This window comes from Pelodiscus sinensis, chromosome 26 (assembly GCF_052426305.1).
Source record: "Pelodiscus sinensis isolate ZL-2025 chromosome 26, ASM5242630v1, whole genome shotgun sequence".
Lineage (NCBI taxonomy): Eukaryota > Metazoa > Chordata > Testudines > Trionychidae > Pelodiscus > Pelodiscus sinensis.
In genome coordinates, this window is record NC_143077.1 from 21,839,926 (window position 1) to 21,863,533 (window position 23,608).

Sequence of the window (23,608 nt, forward strand, 5' to 3'; positions counted from 1 at the left end):
CTGGGGGCAGCAGAAGCAGATCTTAAAGCCTGGAAGCTTGGGCATAATCTAAGTCATCCCCAGGGGAATGAATGCTGGATGGCCAGGATGTATGGGCCATTTAACATGATGAGAATGACTCATGTTCTGTCCTGCTGAATCTTCTGTACTACTTGAGGAAAGATGGGGATTCTTACCAATACTCTCCAAACTTCAAGAGTGAGAAGGAATAAAAGCAGCATTCTGTTTCACCCCTTATATCCTCAGCACAGACCAAAAGGAGAGCAGGGATTCTGGCAGAGACTTACTTGGCTACAATTTTCTGGTCTTAACACACATGGAGAGTATGCTTACCCACTGTGAAACACACACAGAGATCAGCACTCAAAGAAAAACCTGAACTCAAAGACAATGACACAATAAAATTGAACACCCAATATAGTTACCTTTGTAGAGATTCCAGAACAGAAAAAGTTCTCCTCTGCTGGCAGTAGTGCTGCCAACATGACCAAACAAATTGACACTTGGATCCCAGAAAACACGGTCAAAACATAATACCACCTAGAATAAGAAAGTTCAAGAGTTAAGAGGACCCAAAACTGAACAATTTTTTGTACAGCTTTTACAAAGGGAAAGACCAGGATATTAACATTCAGTGAATACGAAGTCACATATGTACACATTGCCTTTCCATACAAAAACCACCTATTGTAATTTGCAACCTGACTAAAAAGCTACAGCAGAGGGGTCAGTTCATCCGCCAGGTTACACTACATACAACCATGCACGATAGTTTGAACAAGATGTGAGGAAGCGTTCCTTAACTGAAAACCCAGGGAAAATTTGGTAGTGAAATTATTTGTGTTTAGACGCATGAGCTCTTGCAGAAAGTGGCACAAGATATTCAATAGCAAACCATAGGTTGTTAGCCTCATTTGCATGTTTATCAACACAATGTCATCTACCTATGCTGGAGCACTGGTTGAGTACTTACTGAATAAAAATGCCCAACATTACTACCCAAAAGCTTCAGAGGGTACCTGAGTTAATTTGTAACTGTAAATTTTTAAAAAACCACCAATAGTCTAGCAACACCTTAAAGGCTAACAAAATATATAGATGTCATGAGCTTCTGTGGGTACAACCCACTTCTTCAGATAAATGAAGTATGAACCCAACTTACCGTACCAGCTACGGTCTTGCTCATACTTTCTTGTAGGCACTCTTAAGGATCTGAATCTCTAGCAGATTGAATGTTTCACAGACTAATGAAATTAGTCTGTCTATAAAGTGCTACCAGACCATTTGTTGCTTGGAACTAGAGAGTCATCTCGAGTAGCAGTGCAGGCACACAATAGTATCAGTCTAACTTTCATCTACAGCTACACATGTAAACCTGCTCTCTTTCACAAGAAACTGCTTGAAAATACAAAGACAAGAATATGGGATTAGATGTGTTCATCTGAAGAGGAGACAAATGGTTAGGTCACTGGACTTTTTATTTAAAATCCATCTAAAAAAGAATAAAGTTAAAATTAACTAGTAAAACCAACCCCATAAAGAAGAAATGCAGGAAAGGAAACAGACAACTCCCAATGACTAGTTTTCAAAACTCACGCTACAGGGATGTAAATATGAGTAAATTATCTTAAAAAAAGAAAATGTGTGATGCCTTCCATTGCAGTCCTTGAATTCTTGGTTACATTCTGAGTAAAACAGAAAGAATGGTCCTTGAACCAAAGGACTCCACATCTGAGTCTGAGGAATATTCAGATGCGGATCAAGGTGGTGCCGCAGGTGCCTCTTGGTGCTGGCTATGGTATACCATGGCTGCTGGTTTGCCCCAGTGCGGTGCCGGATGTTTCCGCACCGATGCCGCCTGTGCTGAAGGTGCCGGGATGGTGTTGCTTCTACCCAGCCCCTGACCCCGTGCCGACGTAGCCGGTACCACTCCCTCTGGCGGATTTGGCCCCGCTCTAAAGCCTGTCGGTCGCGGCTGTCACATGGCTCTACACCACGCCGTGCTGGACCCGGGGAAGAGGTCAATTCAATCAGCTCTTGGGCCATGTCGAAGGTATCCAGGGTTGACAGATGAGGGACCTCTTCCCCCAAGAGGTCTTGTACGTCAGGGCTACTCGCCCGTGCGGGGCTCAACCTGTGCCTGTGGTGTGTTGGAGCCTCACTGCATCTAGGCGGTGGTGAAGTCCATGCGGAAGCACCCCTTGGTCCCGCCTAGAGGGCAATCTTCCTTTCCTCGCTCTCTTGTCTGAGCTCAGTACCGGGGACTAGGAATGAAGCCTTGGTGCCGAGCGGTGTGTTGACGCCCTGGAACATCTAGGTGCGGTCTCCATACTTTGTACCAACTCCAGCATGCTATGCACCAACTGTGCTGGCTCCGGTGCCACAGACTGCAGCGCAGACTCCATTAACAGCAGCTTGAGTCTGCAGTCAAGTTCCCTCTTAGTCCTTGGTTTGAAGGACTTGCAGATCCCTACAGGAGTTCATCAAATGACCTTCCGCAATGCACTTAAGGCACTCCTTATGCGGGTCTCTTCAGGCCACGGGCTTCAGGCAACACTAACAGGGCTTGAAGCCCTGAGGTTTGCTAAGTACTTAAAACAACAATTAAGATAACACTAGCTACAAGAACTACTAAACTATTTACAGAGATAAGAGTGCTAAGGGCACACTTGCAGAAGCAAGAAAAGCAATCCAGCAACTGTAAGGGACGGTAAGAAGGAACGGAGGGAGTGGAGGGCCAACAAGGGTATATAGGCACCGATATAGCGGCACCACTCCAGGGGGCTCCCTGGCTGGCCCAACGGGTACTGCTAAGGATAAAAAGCTTCCAGAACTCATGCACGCAGCGCGCACACACACACTAAGTGGAAAGGACATAAGCAACACATCTTGAAGAAGAACCTATCATTTGTAACTATGTGTCCCAAGTGCAGGACTCTACACTTGTCCTTGTTGAACCTCATCAGATTTCTTGTGGCCCAATCCTCCAATTTGTCTAAGTCACTCTGGACCCTATCTCTGCCCTTAAGCGTATCTACCTCTCCCCCCAGCTTAGTGTCATCCGCAAACTTGCTGAGGGTGCAATCCATCCCCTCATCCAGGTCATTAATAAAGATATTGAACAAAACCAGTCCTAGAACCGAACCTTGGGGCACTCCGCTAGAAACTGACCGCCAACCTGACATCGAGCCGTTGATCACTACCCGCTGGGCCTGGCCTTCTAGCCATCTTTCTATCCATCTTACCGTCCATTTATCCAATCCACATTCCCTTAACTTGCTGGCAAGAATATTGTGGGAGACCGTATCAAAAGCCTTGCTAAAGTCAATGTATATAACATCCACTGACATTCCCATGTCCACCGAGCCAGTTAACTCATCATAGAAGCTAATCAGATTGGTCAGGCACGACTTGCCCTTTGTGAATCCATGCTGACTATTCCTAATCACTTTCCTCTCATCCAAGTGCCTCAAAATGGATTCCTTAAGGATCCCTTCCATGATTTTTCCAGGAACCAAGGTAAAACTGACCGGCCTATAGTTCCCTGGATCGTCCTTCTTCCCTTTTTTGAAGATGGGCACTACATTTGCCTTTTTCCAATCATCCGGGATTTCTCCCGATCTCCACGACTTTTCAAAGATAATAGCCAAAGGCTCCTCAATGACATTTGCCAACTCCCTCAGTACCCTCAGATGTATTAAGTCCGGACCCATGGGTTTGGGTACGTTTAGCTTTTCTAAATAGTTCCTAGCCTGTTCTTTAACCACTACGGGCTGTCCATCTTCATCCCATCTTGCGTCACTTAGCGCCCAAGTCCAGGAGCCAACCTTGTCCGTGAATACAGAGGCAAAGAAAGCATTGAGTACTTCAGCTTTCCCCACATCATCTGTCACTAGGTTACTTCCTTCATCCATTAGGGGCCGCACACCCTCTCTGATCACCTTCTTCTTGTTAACATGCCAATAGAAACCTCTCTTGTTATCCTTCACATCCTTAGCCAGTCGCAATTCCATTTGCGCTTTTGCCTTCCTGATAACCCCCCGGCATTCTCGAGCTATACATTTAAACCCCTCCCTGGTCATTTGTCCAAGTTTCCACTTTTTGTAAGCTTCCTTTTTGTGCTTAAGATCACCAAGGATTTCCCCTGTAAGCCAATCCGGTCTCCTACCATGTTTGCCTCTCTTGCTATGCGTCGGGATGGTTTCTTTCTGTGCCTTCAATAAGGCTTCTTTAAAATACTGCCAGCTCTCCTGGACTCCTTTCCCCTTCATGTTAGCATCCCAGGGGATTCTGCCCATCAGATCTCTGAGGGAGTCAAAATCTGCTTTTTTGAAGTCCAAGGTTTACTACTCTCTTTCCTTCCTTTGGTCAGGATCCTGAAATCTACCATCTCATGATCACTGCTTCCCAGGTAGTCACCCACCTCCACTTCCCCTATTAGTTCTTCCCTGTTTGTGAGCAGAAGGTCAAGCTGCGCACGGCCTCTGGTTGGATCCTTCAGCACTTGTGTCAAGAAGTTATCCCCAACATTCTCTAAAAACTTCCTGGATTGCCTGTGTATTGCTGTATTGGTTTCCCAACAGATATCAGGGTGATTGAAGTCCCCCACGAGAACCAGGGCCTGCGATCTGGAAGCTTCGCTCAGTTGTCCGAAGAAACCCTCATCTACCTCATCCACCTGATTCGGTGGCCTGTAGCAGACACCAACCACAACATCACTGCTGTTGTTTGCTCCTTTAAACTTAACCCATAGACTCTCAACAGGTTTTTCTCCCTCTTTATACTGGAGTTCAGAGAACTCGCAGTGCTCTCTTACATATAGTGCAACTCCTCCTCCTTTTCTCCCCTGCCTGTTCTTCCTGAACAGTCTATACCCTTCCATGATAGCGCTCCAGTCATGCGAGTCATCCCACCAAGTCTCTGTTATCCCAATTAAATTATATTTCTTGGACTGGGCCAGGGCCTCCAGTTCTTCCTGTTTGTTGCCCAGGCTTCTCGCATTAGTTACCTGAAGTGTTTGTACACCAGTTGATTGCCCTATCTTCTCCATTCTAAACAGGGGTCCTGCTTTCTTACTCCTTCCTCTCTGCATTTCTTCCCGGTATCTGACTTTCCCACTCCCATCAGGGTTTTGGTCACCGTCCCCCGACGAACCTAGTTTAAAGCCCTCCTCACTAGGTTCGCAAGCCTGCCCGCGAAGATGCTCCTTCCTCTCTTAATTAGGTGGATTCCATCCCTTCCTAACAATCCTTGTGCCCGGAACAGAGTCCCATGGTCGAAGAAACCAAAGCCCTCTCTGCGACACCACCTGCGCAACCACGCATTTACCTCCTCAATTTGACGATCCCTGCCCATTCCTTTCCCTTCAACAGGGAGGATGGATGAGAACACCACTTGCGCTCCTAATTCTTGGATCCGTCTTCCCGAATTCTTGTGAGAGAAGAAGCGCTTTCTTTTATTAGTTTTAAACCTGCTACCCATTAATTTCATTTGGTGTCCTCTAGTTCTTCTATTTAGGGAACTAATAAATAACTTTTCTTTATCCGCCCTCTCCACACCACTCATGATTTTATAGACCTCTATCATATCCCCCCTCAGCCTCCTCTTTTCTAAACTGAAAAGTCCCAGTCGCTTTAACCTCTCCTCATATGGGACCCGTTCCAAACCCCTAATCATTTTAGTTGCCCTTTTCTGAACCCTTTCCAAGGCCAAAATATCTTTTTTGAGGTGAGGAGACCACATCTGTACACAGTATTCAAGATGTGGGCGGATCATAGTTTTATACAGGGGCAGTAAGATATTCTGTGTCTTATTTTTCTATCCCTTTCTTAATAATTCCTAGCATCCTATTTGCCTTTTTGACCACCACTGCACACTGTGTGGAAGTTTTCAGAGAATTGTCCACGATAACTCCAAGATCTCTTTCCTGATTTGTCATAGCCAGATTAGCCCCCATCATACTGTACGTATAGTTGGGGCTATAAACTGATGAGGCTAAGGGGTGGCACAGGGACTGGGGTTAATGGGCACTGCATCTCAGCTGCTCAGGGTTCTAAAAATCAGTGGAGGCAGCAGCAGAGCAGGTTGGTAGAGCCCTTTTGTAGTACCCACATCTGCAAACATGAATCATGGATATCTAGATTGCAGATATCCATGAATTTGCAGGCATCTATCAAAGGGAACTCCTTTCACTACTGAGCTGGGTCCATGGACAACCAGATGTGTTCCGGTACCATGACCACGGTCCAGAAGGTGTGTATTGGGAAGGTAGACCAACATCAGCCATGCCTCCAGGGCTCTAAGATGGTGCCATGCATACCAGACAACATTAAGTCTAAGTGCAATATGGTTCAGTATCTTAAGGTACACGCAGGCAGTCATAGAGGGTGGGCCCATGTGGGAGATCAAGCTTAACATGGTCTGGAAACAGGCCTTTGGTGTGCTTGCAGATGAGTATTGCTCCTATGAACTCTATCATCTGAAGGATCAGAGTTGATTTCTGCTCATTTATCAGCAAGCCTAGATCCCAACAGGTAAAGCACACCAGATCAAGGCTCTTTGCACCTGAACCTTTAAGAAATTCAACAAGGAAAACAGAACACCACTGGTCATTACCAACAGCCCACAGCTTCAACGCCTCCAGTGCATCACTAACAATCTACAATCTATTCTGGAAAACAATCCCTCACTCAAATGCTGTGGGAGACAGACAACCCGCCAACCTGAAGCAAATACTCACCAGCGGCCACATATCACACCTTAGACACATTCACCCAGGAACCTACCCTTGCAACAAACCCCATTGCCAACTCTGTCCACATATCTTTACAAGCAATACCATCACAGGACTAAGCCACAACATCAGAGGCTCATACAGCTGCTGCACATCCTCTATGTGTTATATGCCATTGAGTGCCAGCAATGCCCCTCTGCTATGTATATATGCCATGCGCTAGAATAGCAGAGATAAAGGAGCAACAAGGCAGAACTGGAGAGCAAAATCAAATCAGTATCTTAGCTGACTGTACACAAATGAAAGAAATCTGGGAAATAAGCAGGAAGAACTTGAAGAGCAAGTAAATCATAGAATCATAGAATACTAGGACTGGAAGGGACCTCGTGGCAGGACCAAATACTGTCTAGACCATCCCTGACAGACATTTCTCTAACCTACTCTTAAATATCTCCACAGATGGAGATTCCACAACCTCCCTGGGCAATTTATTCCAGTGTCTGACTACCCAGACAGGTAGGAACTTTTTCCTAATGTCCAACCTAAACCTCCCCTGCTGCAGTTTAAGCCCATTGCTTCTTGTTCTATCTTCAGAGGCCAAGATGAACAAGTTTTCTCCCTCCTCCTTATGACACCCTTTTAGATACCTGAAAACTGCTATCATGTCCCCCCTCAATCTTCTCTTTTCTAAACTAAACAAACATAATTCCTTCAGCCTTCCCTCATAGGTCATGTTCTCTAGACCTTTAATCATTCTCGTTGCTCTTCTCTGGATCCTCTCCAATTTCTCCACATCTTTCTTGAAATGCGGTGACCAGAACTGAACACAATTGAGGCCTAACCAGCACAGAGGAGAGCGGAATGACTTCTCGTGTCTTGCTCACAATACACTTGTTAATGCATCCCAGAATCATGTTTGCTTTCTTTGCAACAGCATCACACTGCTGACTCATTCAACTTGTGGTCCACTAGAGCCCCTAGATCCCTTTCTGCTGTACTCCTTCCCAGACAGTCGCTTGCCATTCTGTATGTCTGAAACTGATTGTTCCTTCCTAAGTGGAGCACTTTGCATTTGTCTTTATTAAACTTCATCCTATTTACCTCAGACCATTTCTCCAATTTGTCCAGGTCATTTTGAATTATGACCCTATCCTCCAGATTAGTCGTAACCCCTCCCAGCTTGGTATCATCTGCAAACTTAATAAGCGTACTTTCTATACCAATATCTAAATCGTTGGTGAAGATATTGAACAGAGCTGGTCCCAAAAGAGACCCCTGCGGGACCCCACTTGTTATGCCTTTCCAGCAGGATTGTGAACCATACTATTTAACCATAAACAAACATAATTACAACAAAGCTGATATCACAGAGTCTTGGTGGAATAATACATGATTCAAATATTAGTATAGAAGGGTACAGCTTGCTCAGGAAGGATAGGTAGGGAAAAAAGTGGTGCCTTGTATATTAAAAATATACATCCTTGGACTGAGGTTGAAATGGACATAGGAGAGAGACTTGTTGAGTCTCTGGGGTAAGTTAAAAGGGGTAAAAAACAAGTGTGATGTCATGCTAGGGGGTCTACTTCAGACCACCTAACCAGGTAAAAGAGGTGGATGAGGCTTTTTTAAACAATCATCCAAAGCAGAGGGTGTTGGGGGACTTCAACTATCTAGACACTCTTATCTCTGTGCCACAAACACAATCAATGTGTGTCACAAAGTCTATTTCTCTCTCTCCCCCCTTTTCTCTCCCCATCCCCGCCCCCCCACTTGAGGCCCTGTCCTTTCTGGGGGAGGGGACTGTGTTGAAGCCAGCCACAATCACATAACCAAAACTTGTGAAGTGGACCTCCTGAAAAAATTATTGTCCACTCCTGATCTAGATAGTGCTTGTTCCTGCCATGAGTGCAGGTGACTGGACTTGACTTCAAGATCCTTTCAAGTTCTAGTATTCTATGATTCTATAGTTGCGAAACTGTTCAGTCTTTATGACAAACCTATAGGAAAACATTTTAACCTGCCTGGGCACTCAATCATAGATTTAAAAGTAGCCATTCTTCTACAAAGGAATTTCACCAGCCAGTTACAGGGTGAGAGTGTGGAATTGGTATTCATCTGCAAATCTGACATGTTTACCTGGGCTTGAGGAAAAACATTAACTGGATGTCGCATTATAAAGTCAGTTTCCACTTAATTAGCCTCATTAGCACCAGTCCTACAATAGAGACACAGCTTTGTTCCCGTTATTCTTTTTTTTTAATGTTACACCTAGTTTCTTTTATTTCTACTCCAGCACAAAACTAGGAAAACATATTTACACAGGTATACAGGACAATTCTTTGAGAAAATAGATCCTGCTTAGAGGAAACTTCCAAATTCAGGTGCATGAGTACTCACATGTGAAATATACACAGGGTACCAGCTCACAAAGAAGCACCACAGATTGGCATTTCATTTGGCATTTCAATCCTGTGAGACCAAGGATTTAATCAGCATTGGACTGAACTATTTTTTTTAAAGAGGTGTTCCTCCAATCCAGATTACAATCAAGGCAGGGCAACACTGATATGTACCTACAGGTGTTCTAAAGATATAAATGGGAAGGGGGTGGGGGCAGCTGTTGCTTCAACTTTGCTCATATGAAGCCACTTGGCACCTGGAAGCATCCTACAGAGGAACACAGTAAAGAAGAAAAATACTCTTCAGATATACGACTGAGGCTCCAGCTCCTATAGTAGGAACACAAAGACAAAAATTGTGAGGTCTCCTTTTACAGTTGCGTTCCTAAGCCAAGTCAAGTTCAGTGCAACTCACAATTTGCACAGAAATGGCTCTTCTTACAATCCAAACAATAGGGATCTAGAAAGAAAGTGAGGAGCTGCTTTCCAGATTAGCATCATGCATTCCAGTATCTTTTTATTGTACTTATTTCTCTATAGATTTCCCCTCTCCTGTGACATTACCTTGTTAAGATTCCCAAAACCCATTCTCTGCACAGCGGACGTTTTCCACTCTGGAAGAGGTGGCACAAACTGTACAGCAGGTGGTTGCTGTTTCAACACTCCCAGAGGCAGAGTGCACAGGACAGCATCACATTTATAAATAAAAGTCTGGCTAGTGGAGCGGGTGTTCACAGCTATCACTTCACAGCCTGGTAAAGGTAAGGAAAGAGAGGCATTCAGACATTTCACAGCCAGGGCCTTGTGGAAAAAACAGCACATGATCATACCCTTAGGAGACTATCATGATGCATTCACACAGTTGGATAGAATTTAGGTTGCACATACCACCTCAATTCTGGAATGGTCTAATTTTTGAGTGCTTGAATCCAACCTCAGGAGGTCATCAAGACAAGCCCTCTGCCCAAGGCAGGACCAATCCCAACCTAGCCACGCTGAGACTTAAAAACCTCCAAGAATGGAGATTCCACCCCCGCCCTACGTAACCCATCCCAGTGCTTCACCACCCTCCTAGTGAAATATTTGTTCTTAATATCCAACCTAGACCTCTCCCACTGTAACTTGAGACCATTGCTTTTTGTTCTGCCCTCTGTCACTACTGTGAACAGCCTCTATCCATCCTCTTTGGAACCTCCCTAAGGAAGTTGAAAGCTGATATCAAATCCCCCCTCACTCTTCTCTTTTGGAGATTAAACAAACCCAAATCCCTCAGTCTCTCCTCATAGGTCATGTGCTCCAGCCCCCTAATCATTTTGGTTGCCCTCCGCTGGACCCTCTCCAATGTGTCCACATCCTTTCTATAGACACATCCTTTCTGGACACAATACTCCAGATGTGGCCTCACCAGAGCTGAATAAAGGGAAAAAGAATGGTTACTTACCTGTAACTGTTGTTCTTCGAGATGTGTTGTTCACGTCTATTCGAATTAGGTGTACACACCGCGTGCACCGCATCTTCCGGAGCATTTTCCCTAGCAGTACCCGTAGCACCGGCAGGGCATCCCCTGGAGTGGCGCCGCCATGGCGGTGCATAAGTACCTCTGCCGGCGCTGCCCCACCTCAGTTCCTTCTTGCCGGATGCTCCGACAAGGAGAGGTGGGGGGGAGGAGTTGAATGGACATGAGCAACACATCTGGAAGAACAACTGTTACAGGTAAGTAACCGTTCTTTTCTTCGAGTGGTTGTTCATGTCCATTCAAATTAAGTGACTTCCAAGCCAACCCCACTTCAAGGAGGAGGGGTCGGAGCACTCAGAAAGAGAAGTCCACGAAAGTTGAACAAACCAAACAAATTTATTCAACCAAACACACACATAAATACCGTACAAAGTGCAATGTTACACTGATAACCATACATATTTACAACACAGAGCTGAGGACTGCAGAGCCCACTCCTGTGTCCTCCCTGGCCTGCTGTGCAAGCACGTAGTGCGCTGTAAAGGTGTGGAGTGACGACCACGTGGCCGCCCTGCAGATTTCAATGATTGGAACCTGCTCCCCAAAAGCCACAGAGGATGCCTGCGCCCTGGTCAAGTGTGCTGTAACCCAGGGTGGGACCTTCCCAGCCAGGGCATAACACTCCCTGATACACCCCGCGACCCAATTGGACAACCTCTGGGTTGAAACGGGAAGCCCTTTCATTCGGTCAGCAACAGCAATAAACAATTGTGTGGATTTGCGAAAGGGTTTGGTCCTATCAATATAAAAAGTTAGTGCACGTCTAGCATCCAGGGAATGGAGCACTTGCTCCTTAGGGGAGGCGTGGGGCTTTGGAAAGAAAACCGGGAGGTAAATTTCTTGGGATAAATTGAACGGTGACACCACCTTGGGGAAAAAAGCCGGGTGAGGGCAGAGCCTCAAGTTATTGTCAGAAAACACCAGGTAGGGCGGATTTACAGTTAACGCCCTCAGTTCAAAGACCCTGCGAGCCGACGTAATGGCCACAATGAACGCAACCTTCATAGAGAGGTGCTTCAAAGAGCACGTGGCCAGCAGCTCAAAGGGGGGGGGGGGCCGACACAAGTCTAAACAAAACGAGGTTAAGGTCCCAAGTGGGGAGAGAGGGTCTAACCGAGGGATACAACTTATCCAAGCCCTTGAGGAACCTTTTAACCACAGGGTCAGAAAACAGAGAAAGTCCTGCCGAACCAACATGGAAGGCGGAGAAAGATGCCACATGGACTTTGATAGAGGAGGTAGAGAGGCCACCGGACCTAAGTTCAAAAAGGTAGTCCAGAATGGACGGGACAGGTGAACTCCCCTTCAGGACGCCCAAGACGAGAAGCGGAACTACTTGGCTGCGTACAACTGCCTGGTAGATGGCTTCCTACTACTTAGGAGCACCATCTGTACCTCCTGGGAACATTCCCTTTCCGGTTGGGTCAACCACGGATAAACCAGGCTGTTAGGTGGAGACCTGAGATTCAGGTGAGCCATGGTCCCCCCGTCCCAAGGTTGGGTGAGGAGATCCCGAGCTGGCGGGAGCATTACAGGCTCCTCGCTGAGCATGTCCACCAGTATAGGGAACCAAAATTGTCTGGGCCACCTGGGGGCTATCAGGATGACCGTGGACCTGAAGGTCTTGACCCTGGTCAGCACCCTGGGAATTAGGGGGAACGGATGGAAAGCATAAAGGATGCCCACCGGCCACGTGACCGTCATGGCATCCCCCCAGGAGTGTTCCCCCAACCCCAACAGGGAGCAGTAACTCTGACACTTGGTATTGCATGCTGAGGCAAACAGGTCTAGTAGGGGATAGCGCCACCTGAGGAAGATCTGATGAAGGGCTGAGTCCTTGAGAGACCACTCGTGGGCTCCAAAGGACCAGCTCAGAGCATCGGCCAGCAGGTTTTTGCAGCCCGGCAGGTACTCTGCCTGCAAAACCATGTCGTGCTCTACACACAGGTCCCAGAGGTACAGAGCCTCGCGGCAGAGGGGAGGTGACCGGGCTCCCCCCTGCCTGTTGATGTAAAATACAGCTGCCATGTTGTCCAGGCAGACCAGGACAAAGAGGCGAGAGAGCTTTGACCGGAAGGTCTTGCACGCTCTCCTGACTGCACTGAGCTCCTGGACATTTATGTGCAGAGCCTGCTCTGCAGGGGACCAAAGACCCTGGGTCCTGCGGCACCCCAGGTGTGCTCCCCAACCCAGGTCCGAGGCATCTGTGACCAGAGTGAGCGAGGGGGGAGGTACAGTGAAGGGGATCCCGCTGCACACCACAGCCTCCAGAGTCCACCATTGTAAGGAGGCTATTACCTCCGGAGGCACTGAGAACTGTGTACCAGAGACCCCTGGATTGGTTGAATGCCTTTGCCAACCAGGTCTGCAGAGGCCTGAGCCTCATTCGAGCATGGCGTACCACATACGTACATGCTGCCATGTGCCCCAGTAACCTTGAGCAGACCCGGGCGGTTGTGATAGAAGACAGGGTCAATTCGGAGACCAGCTCCACTATGGACAGGAACCTGGATCTGGGGAGAAATGCCCTCGCCCTCTGACGTCCAGGAGGGCACCCACAAATTCAAGGTACTGAGAGGGAGTCGATGACTTTTCCTCGTTTAGCATGAGTCCCAGCCTTACGAAGAGGGCCCTTGTGAGGGACACATGGGTCTCCACTTGTTCATAGGAACGGCCACGAATTAGCCAGTTGTCCAGGTACGGAAATACGTGTACCCCTCTTTTGCGGAGGAACGCCGCTACGACTGCCATGCATTTTGTAAAGACCCTTGGTGACGTTGAAAGGCCAAATGGGAGCACTGTAAATTGGAAGTGGCATCGGGAAACAATGAAACGGAGGAACCTCCTGTGGCTGGGTCTTATCGCCACATGGAAGTAAACATCCCTGAGATCGAGAGTTGCGTACCAGTCTCCTAGCTGTAGGACCGGGATGACAGAAGCCAGGGTTACCATTCTGAATTTGGATTTCACGACCGCCTTGTTGAGGTCCCTGAGATCTAAGATGGGACGGACCCCGCCCTTCGGTTTTGGGACAATGAAATATCGGGAGTAAAGGACCCCAGCTGGAAAGGGACCTTCTCCACAGCTCCCTTTTGGAGGAGTGCCAGCATCTCCTGGTGGAGCATGCCTTCGTGAGAGGTGCCCCTGAAAAGGGACGGGGCGGGCGGGTTGGAAGGGGTCAGGCCCAAAAAGGATATGGTATAGCCACTCCTGGTTTAGGACCCAGGCGTCGATCATGATTTCTGCCCAGGCCTGAGCAAACCAGGATAACCTGGCCCCAAACAGGGGGCCAGGGTGGGAGGCTGGTGCACAACTCTCTGGGAGCCCATCAAAATTGGTGCTTATGCTGCTGGGAGGGGCCTTGACCAACCCCATGGGGGTTGTCCCCTCTCGGACGATGTCTACGTCCACTTATGGACGAGGGGCCCGCAGCTGCCCCTGCACCCCCACCGGGAGGACAAGGACGGCGTCTCCAGTAATACCCACGGGGGACCTGGGACTGCGGTCTCCCCTGCTGCCTGTAGGGTAGCTGATGACGCTAAGGAGCCGGTGTGTGGATCCCCAAGGACCGTAGGGTAGACCTCATGTCCTTGAGCGCATGGAGCCTCGAGTTCGTATGCTCCGAGAATAACGCCTTGCGGTCAAAAGGCAGATCCTGGATAATAGACTGGACATCAGGAGGTATTCCAGATACCTGCAACCACACCTGACGCCATGGTGCGGCTGCAGAGTCGACAGCGTCCAGGGAAGCCTGAAGGGCTGTACGGGCGATGGCTTTACCCTCAGAGGTCATGGCCGCAAACTTCTGACGGGACTCGGCAGGCAGCTTGTCCTTAAACTTATCCACAGCCTGCCATGTATTAAAAGCATAGTGACTCAGCATCGCCTGCTGATTAGCGATGCGGAGTTGCACCCCACCGGTGGCGTACACCTTCCGGCCCATCCGGTCAAGACATTTGGGCTCCCTAGCTTTCGGGGATGGCCCCGGCTGGGGGAGCTTCTCCCTTTGGGCCGCAGCCTGAACGACCAAGGACCCCGGGACAGGCTGGGAGTACAGGTGCTCGTGCCCCAACTGGGGAACGTAGTAGCATCTCCCTGACCCCTACCTTAAAAGGAGTCGAGTCGCCGGTGTTCGCCACAGGGCATTGGTAATTTTTGCCACGGTTTTATTAAGTGGGAAAGCCAAACGGGCGGGCGCGTCATCCGAAAGAATGCCAATCATGGGGTCCGTGTCCTCCACTACTGGCTCCACAGGGACACCCAGATTGGAGGCCAGATGCCTGAGCAGCTCCTGATGCGCTCGGGCATCCATAGTAGGCAGCGCCGGTGCAGGATCCGCCAGGGCTTCATCAGGAGACTATGACGACGACGACTCCTGGGTCGGTGCCGGGTTGAACAGGGGGTACCGCTTGCGGAAGCGGCTTCGGTACCAAAGGCTGTGTCTCAGCTGCAGGATCCGACACAAGCAGCCTCTGGGGGGAAGGAGGGGGTCGCGACAGCGATGCTGATGGTTGCGATCAGCGACCCGAGGCTCCTGACACCAGAGGAGGGCACAGGCCCTGCCACTGGTGGTAGGCCCATGGAGTCCAGAAGGGCTACTGCGGCTGAGATGGCCAAGTCTGCTGCACCTGTGGACGATCACGTCAGTGCCGGGAGTGGGATCTAGAGCTGAAGAGGCTCCCGAGGACTCCGACCGGAACGATGAGCAATCAGACTCCGGCCAGGGAGGCGCAGATGAGGAATGTCCCGTATCCGATGGAGGGGCAAACCTGGCCATGGACTCGGGTTTGCCAGCGTGAGCTCGGTGGGGGCATGCCAGCACCGGGAAGACTGGTCCCGGTGCAGTTAGCGGTGCCTGTTGCGGTACTGGGGGAACAGGTGGCTGTTGCGGCACTGGGGGAACCGGGCCCGGTGCCGAGAGTGGTGTTGGTGCCGAAGGGTTGAGCCTTGGTGCCCGGGCTTGTGCCGGTCGCGGCACCGGGAGGCCCAGTCCTGGTGCCGGTTGCGGTGCTGACGCGGAGCACAACGGCGCTGCCGAAGCCGGTATCGGTTGCAAGATGAACCCTGAAGAAACCTACGTCACTGTTGACTGAGGCACTGGCAAGGTCCACATGGTCGATGCCGGTGCCTGCGACGGTGCCAAGACGTGCATCGGTGCTGCAGAGGCTGACGCTGAAGGGCCCGGCGCCGACGACTGGCACAGCACCTCTAGGAAGCTGCTCAATGCCAGCGTCGATGATGACGGTGCCGTAGACGTTGCCACAAGGCTAGAGTGGTACGGCACCGGGGCGGCCAGGAGGAGGACAGGAAGAGGTCCTAGCACCGAGGAAGGCCGAGACCAGTCGGGTGCCGGGTGAGGCATGGAGGCCTGTGTCGATACCGGCACCGGTGAGGAGGCAAGCGGTACTGGTCCCACTGGGGATGATCCCGCTGCGTAAGTGGCCTGAGCTGGCCGATCATGCCGGTGCGGAGGCGAAGCCAAAGCCAACACGGCCTCTGGCGTAGGTGACCTCGACCCTTCCGCTTCAACCGATGACGGAGGGGAGGTAGTGAGGCTAATGAGGTCCTGCGCTGCCTCAAAGGTGTCCAGTGTGGAAGGGTGGTGAGAGGGTAATTGCCCTGGATTGGACGGATGTCCTGCTTGCTTACGCCACACTGTAGAGGATGAGGATGAGGATAAGTGCACCGGTGAGTTGGCACCACGGTGCAGGCCCAACCTGGATTTCCGGCTCGGAGACCTCTCAAGACTTTCTTGACCTCTTTGGTGCCAGAGAGTGAGACCAGTGCCGGGCCCTCGACACCGAGGTCCGGCCTCGGGACAGAGCATCTTGCATAGACACCGGTGCACTGTGTACCGCAGCGTGCCCAGCCGGTGCTGGCTGTAAAGCCGCCTCCATGAAGAGGAGTTTTAGATGAGAGAATCTCTCCCTCTTAGTGCTCGGCTTAAAAGACTTGCAGATCTTACAGGCATCTGTAAGATGGCCCTCACCCAGACACTTCAGACAACTGTCGTGAGGGTCTCCTTTGGGCATGAACTTTGTGCAGACAGCGCACGCCTTAAAGCCTTGCGGCCCTGGCATTCCTCACCCCCGAAAGGGGGAGAAGGGACAAAACAAAGTCACTAACTACCTAACTAATTGAACTATTTACAATGCTAAGAGAAAACGGGAACCATTAACTGATCTAAGAGAGAGAGAGAGAGAGAGAGAGAGAGACACGCTCCAACGACCGTCACAGGCGGTAAGAAGGAACTGAGGTGGGGCAGTGCCATGGCGGCGCCCTGCCGGCGCTACGGGTACCGCTAGGGAAAACGCTCCAGAAGACGCAGTACACGCAGTGCGCACACCTAATTCGAATGGACTTGAGCAACCACTAGAAGAAGAATCACTTCTCTAGATCTGCTGGCAATGCTTCTCCTAATGCAACCTAATATGCCATTAGCCTTCTTGGCTACAAGGGCACACTGTTGACTCATTTCCAGCTTCTCATCCACTGTAATCCCCAGGTCCTTTTCTGCAGAACTGCTACTTAACCAGTCAATCCCCAGCCTGTAACAATGCTTGGGATTCTTTCGTCCCAAGTCAGAGTGGCAGACTGCCAAACACAAAGCAAGAAATGCCTGCTGATCTGGATTCTCTTTAATCACCCTATTTGATTGTGGTCTTCTCTAAAACAGTTTCCTCATAGCCCAGTCTAAGAGCTTAGCGGCTTTGCTGGAACCCTAGGCATAACAGTGTGTGAATCTGAGTAGGCCTTGGCAGAATAGTAGCAAGGTGTCACATAACCAAGTAAGCTCTGACTAGAGGATGGTACAAAACCACACAGATCTCTCAGGTTCTAATTAACACTTTCCTAAGAGATAGACACCACCATGCCCCCTCAGCAAGAGAAGAAGGATGGGCTGACAGGATAATGGATGAGGATGTTTTAATTCACTCTAGCACAGGGATGGAAAACCACGAATAGTGGGTGGGCTGCCTGAGTAACCCTCCTTGTGGCCACAGGAGCCCACAGCTCCTCATCTGTCCCCATCCACATGCGCCTCTCATGCACTAGGGCCCTACACTTACCTGTTCTTTCCCTTCCTCCCAGCACTTCCGAAGTGCCACAAATTGCCTGATTTGCACTCTGCCCCACTCCTCTGTCTCCTCTCCTAGAGCTGCTGATTGGTGGCATGTCAGCTCTGGGAGGGAGGGAAAGGAGCAAGGACCGAGTGTGAATCAGGCAATTTGTGTGATCCAAAAGTCCTGGGAGAGAGGGGGAGGAACAGGTAAGTGGGGGGCTCTGGTGCCCCAGTATGCAAGAGGCACCTGGGGGCAAAGATTAGCTAGGAGTCTGTGGGCTGCAGCAGCAGGAGCCCTCATTGGATTGAATGCAGATTATCCACCCCTGCTCTAATAGGTACAAAAGATGAGGGTGGTAACTAACATCCAGTAACATGTAGCTTGTTTGTAATCATGTATAAAAAGTCACAGTAAGGGTGACTTTGTATTAGAGACATATGCTGGCTGAACCTTTATCCTGCCATGAGCATGCATGTATTAGTATGCCTGGGTATGTCTACACTACAAAGTTAATTTGAACTAACAGACGTTGGTTCGAATTAACTTTGATAGGCGCTACACATGCAAACTGCTAGTTTGAACTTAATTCGAACTAGGCAAACCTCATTCTACGAGGACTGAGCCTAGTTCGAATTAACGGCTGTGTAGCCACTTAATTCGAACTAGTGGAAGGCTAGCCCTCCCCAGCTTTCCCTGGTGGCCACTCTGGGCACCACCAGGGAAACTGCACAGGTCCGCAAGAGGCCGGCGCCCACCTGGTCTAGTGCGGACATCGTGGACCTCATCCACGACCTCCGCACTAGGCAAAGGAAAGTGGCCATCTAGGGCAGGATAGCTGCCAGCCTGGCCACCCAGGAGCAGGTTTGCATGAAAATCAAGGTGGTCCAGTGAGACCCCCCGACCCTGAGCTTAGAATGGCCATACTGGGTCAGACCAAAGGTCCATCTAGCCCATCTGCCGACAGCGGCCAACACTAGGGACCCTGGAGGGGATGGACCGAAACAATGACCAAGCCATTTGTCTCATGCCATCCATCTCCAGCCTTCCACAAACAGAGGCCAGGGACACCATTTCTACCCCCTGGCTAATAGCACTCCATGGACCCAACCTCCATGACTTGATCTAACTTCTCTTTAAACTCTGTTCTAGTTCTAGCCTTCACAGCCTCCTGCAGCAAGGAGTTCCACAGGTTGACTATTTGCTTTGTGAAGAACAACTTTCTGTTGTTAGTTTGAAGCCTGCTACCCATTCATTTCATTTGGTGTCCTCTAGTCCTTCTATTATGGGAACTAATGAAGAACTTTTCTTTATGCACCCTCTCCACCCCACTGATGTTTTTATAGACCTCTATCATATCCCCCCTCAGTCTCCTCTTTTCTAAGCTGAAAAGTCCCAGTCTCTTTAGCCTCTCTTCATATGGGACCTGTTCCAAACCCCTGATCATTTTCATTGCCCTCCCCTCTCCCACCCTCTCTTCCCCTTTCCTACCTCCTTTTCCCAGTCTCCCCTCAGTTTTGTTCAATAAAGAGAGTTTCTATTTTTGAACACACGTGTCCTTTATTTTGTACATCAGGAAGAGGGGTTAGGGAGGGGTAAGTGGAAGGAGGTGAGGGAGGAATGGGATACGAGCCCCCGGTGGGGAGGACTGGGCTGGCTCTGCGGGCTCCTTGGGGTGGAAGCTCTCCTGAAGCCCCTCGATTGAACCCCCTCCCCCAGGGGGCACTCAGGGCATTCCAAGCCAGGACTGCTTTGCAAGCGGGGAACCCCTGAGAACTGTCTGTTCGGGGTGGGGGTTGGAACCCTTTAAGCACAGCCCTCGGCTAGCCTGAGAGAGCAGCTCCACGCTCTAAGTCCTAATCTGATGCCCTGCTGGCACTGCTTCCGGCCATCCTTAACCTCAGTTCAGGGTCCACTCAGTGTGGACATGCTAGTTCGAATTAGCAAAACGCTAATTCAAACTAGTTTACGTCTGGATGCGCTAATTCGAATTAGCTTAGTTTGAATTAGCGCTGTAGTGTAGACTACCTCCTGTGATTCACTGGACAGGGTGCTGCTATTGCTCTTTGCTGACCATAAACATGGCTGAGTGCCTTTGTCACTAAACAAAGCCTGTTTTTCTTTATGAAGGCCACTAAGCTCTGCCAATTCAGCAAGCACTGGTGCAGCTCAACACTGGAGCTCCAAGACCAGCAACACTAACACCATCACAGCTCTAACAGTCTAAACCAGCACCCCCAAAGAACAATTCCCCCATGTTTATTCCCCCCTGGTTCTCTTTCTATTCTAGGACACAAGCAATGCTAAAAAGGGCATTATGGTAATATATTTTAGACTCCATTTCCTCATGAATTCCCAAACGGTAAAGTATCAAGGCATTATATTATGGTCATTATATAATTAATGGGCATTAATTTGGTATGCAGCTACTTCTTACCGTAATTTAAAACAACATCTGGGTTTTTGTGTGCCAGGAAAACAAGAAGTGCTGGGAATGGCACTGTTTTGCATAACATGGAAAGAGAGGGGGCAGAGAGAGGAGGGTTGTGATACTGAGAGTGGCCATTGGGGGGCAGTGAGCACAGGGTAGGGCTATACTGCAGAGTGACCACTGGTGGCAGCTACACCCCCAAGACAGTGGCCATCCAATCAAGACGACCCCCTGCTGCAAATCTTTCCCCCACCCTGTGGTGGGAAAAACACCTCAGCAGCCCATCACTGTGGCATTTAATTTCAGAAAGGGGAACTACACAAAAATGAGGAAGTTAAACAGAAATGAAAAGGTACAGTGGCAAAAGTAAAATCTCTGCAAGCTGCATGGAAACTTTTCAAAGACACCATAATAAAGGCCCAACAAATTAAAAACCCCAAATTATACCCCAAATTTAAAAACACAGTAAGGGTATGTCTACACTACAGCATTACTTTGAAATAGCTTATTTTGAAATATTTCAAAATAACTTATTTCGAATTAACTAACATCTTCACACAAAATGCATTTTGAAATAGCGTTTTGCTATTTTGAAATAGCGCATCCACACTGAGTGGACGCTGAATCGCATTTACGGTCGGTAGGAACCAGGTCCGGCAGAGCATCAGGTCAGGAGTTAGCCTCAGGCAGCAGGTACACAAGGTATCTGAGGCCTCTGCTTCTCTCCCCCCCAGACAGCTGGTTCTCAGCTTTCCCTGCTTGCTTGCCTACCTCAATGAGGGACAGCAAAGTATTTTGTCCCTGCGTGCTCTGATTGCCCTCACTCGGGACACCACAGCACTCCGCAACATGGAGCCACAGCTGCCCCTGGGTACTCTGGTGCTTCTCGTGGACGCGTTGCTGCAAACCTGGCTGCACTTTCTGCAGGCTGCCATCCAGGAAGTCCATTGGGGGGCTGTCAGTATCCAGGAGGCCCTGCGGGAGAGCTTCCACCCTGAGGAGCACCAAAAGCCTCCCTGGTCTGCCTCACTGGGGGCTTGTGCCTCATTCCTCCCTCACATCCTTCCAATTGCCCCTCCCTAACCCCCCTTCCAGATGTCAAATAAAATACATGTATTTTCATGAACACAAACTCTCTTTGGGGGGGGGGGGAAGGAAATGAAAATCTGGTGAGACTTCTGGGGAAAGGAAGTGGGAGAGGGGAAAAGAGAGGGTGGGAGTGGGAAAAGGGAAACCAGGGAGGAGGAAGCTGGAAGAGGGAAGCAAGGAGAAGAAGGGGGAGGGGAAGCTCAGGGTTGGGGGGGGGGGGGTCTCGCCAGACCAAATTGATTTTCATGCAAACCTGCTCCTGGGTTCGCATGTGGTCTTTGGCGGCCAGGCTGACAGCTATCCTGCCATAGACAGCTGCATTCCTCCATCTAGTGCGGAAATCATGGACCTTGGAGGCATCCCCCGCAAACCTGAATAAGGTCCATGATCTCCACCCTGGGCTAGGAAGGCGCTCGCCTTCTCTGGGCCCTGGCAGGCTCCTGGGAGCTGGCAGACTGCTCCTGGGGAGCGGTGGAGGGCTGGCTGCCAGTGGCTCGCTGGCTCATGTTTTGGGGCCACTGGGTCAGGTACAGTGACAGATGGCTCTGGGCTGGCAGGCTTGGAGCTGGCACAGGCACTGGGGCCAGAGTCAACCCCTTTAAGGGCTCCGGGGAGAGAGAGTAGTGTTCATGGTTGAGGCTGGAGTGACCACTAGGGCACCCTGGGAAGGCTGGAGGCCCCCTATTTCGATATAAGTGTAAGCACAGCTATTTCAAAATAAGTGCTATTTCGACTTTGGCGTTATTCCTCGTGTAATGAGGTTTACCAAATTTAAAATAAGCATGCCGCTATTTTGAAATAATGGTTTGGCCGTGTAGACACTAGTAAAGTTATTTTGAAATAACGGTTGTTATTCCCTAAGAGAACCAAAAAAGTGTCACTGTGGCTTAACAACCAGGTAAAAGCAGCAGTGACAAATAAAAATATCTCTTTTTAAAAGTGGAAGTCAAATCCTAGTTAGGAAAATAGAAAGGATCATAAACTTTGTCAAATTTAGCATAAAAATATAATAAGAAAAGCCAAAAAGTTTGAAGACCAGATAGCCAGAAACTCAAAAAGTAATAGTAAAATCTTTAAGTAAATCAGAAGCAGGAAGCCAACTAAACAACCAGTGGGGCCCTCGGATGATAGAGATGCTAAACAAGCACTCAAAGATGATAAAGTCATAGCGGAGAAGCTAAATGAATTCTTTGGTTCAGTCTTCATGGTTGAGGATATTGGGGAGATTCCCAAACCTGAGCCATTCTTTTTAAATAACAAATCTGAGGAATTGTCCCAGATTGAGGTTTGTTTTGGAACAAATTGATAAACTTAACAGTAACAAGTCACCAGGACCAAATAGCATTCACCCAAGAAAAAACTCAAATGGGAAATTGCAGAACTATTAACTGTGGTTTGTAACCTATCCTTTAAATCAGCTTCTGTACATAATGACTGGAACATAGCTAACATGACACCAATATTTAAAAAGGGCTCTAGAGCTAATCCTGGCAATTAGAGATCAATACAGGGCAAATTAGCTGAAACTATAGTGAAGAATAAAATTGTCAGACACATGGATGAATATAATTTGTTGGGGGGGAAGTCAACAAAGCTTCTGTAAAGGGAAATCATGCCTTACTAATCTGCTAGAGTTCTTTGAGGGGGATTGGCAAACACGTGGACAAGGGTATCCAATGGATATACAGTAGTACACTTAGATTTCTAGAAAGTCTTTGACAAGGGCCCTTACCAAAGGCTCTTAAGTAAAGTAAATTGTCATGGGATACGAGGGAAGATCCTTTTGTGGATTGAGAACTGGTTAAAAGACAGGAAACAAAGGGTAGGAATAAATGGTAAGTTTTCTAAGTGGAGAGATGTAACTAGAGGGATTTCCCATGGGTCTATCCTGCGACCCATCCTACTCAACTTATTTATAAATGATCTAGAGAAAGGAGTAAAATAGTGAGGTGGCAAAATTTGCAGATGATATCAAACTGCTCAAGATAGTTAAGGCAAAAGCAGACTAAAGAGTTTCAAAAAGATCTCACCAAACTAAGTGATTGGGCAACAAAATGATAAATGAAATGTAATGTTGATAAATGTAAAATAATGCACATGGGAAAAAATAATCCCAACTTTATATACACAATATGATGGGGACTAATTTGATTACAACTACTCGAGAGAGATCTTGGAGTCATTATGGATAGTTCTCTGAAAACATCCGCTCAGTGTGCAGTGGCAGTCAAAAAAGCAAACAGAATGTTAGGAATCATTAAAAAAAGGGATCTAGAATAAGACAGAAAATATCTTATTGCCTCTAAATAAAACCACAGTACGTCCACGTCTTGAATACTGCATACAGATGTGGTTGCCTCATCTTAAAAAAAAAAAAAA

At 48.8% G+C, this 23,608-nt stretch overlaps 1 protein-coding gene across 2 annotated transcripts in view; it reads right to left on the reverse strand.

Annotated features, from left to right (window-relative positions):
- KDM1A (lysine demethylase 1A) overlaps positions 1-23,608 on the reverse strand; it is a 143,575-nt gene that overhangs the window by 10,641 nt on the left and 109,326 nt on the right. For both annotated transcript variants that reach the window (XM_075908909.2, XM_075908908.2), the window contains 2 exons: positions 9,697-9,884; positions 426-540 (listed from right to left, as the gene is read on the reverse strand). In XM_075908909.2, the coding sequence (XP_075765024.1) occupies positions 426-540; positions 9,697-9,884 (303 nt within the window). The remainder of the gene's footprint in view (positions 1-425; positions 541-9,696; positions 9,885-23,608) is intronic.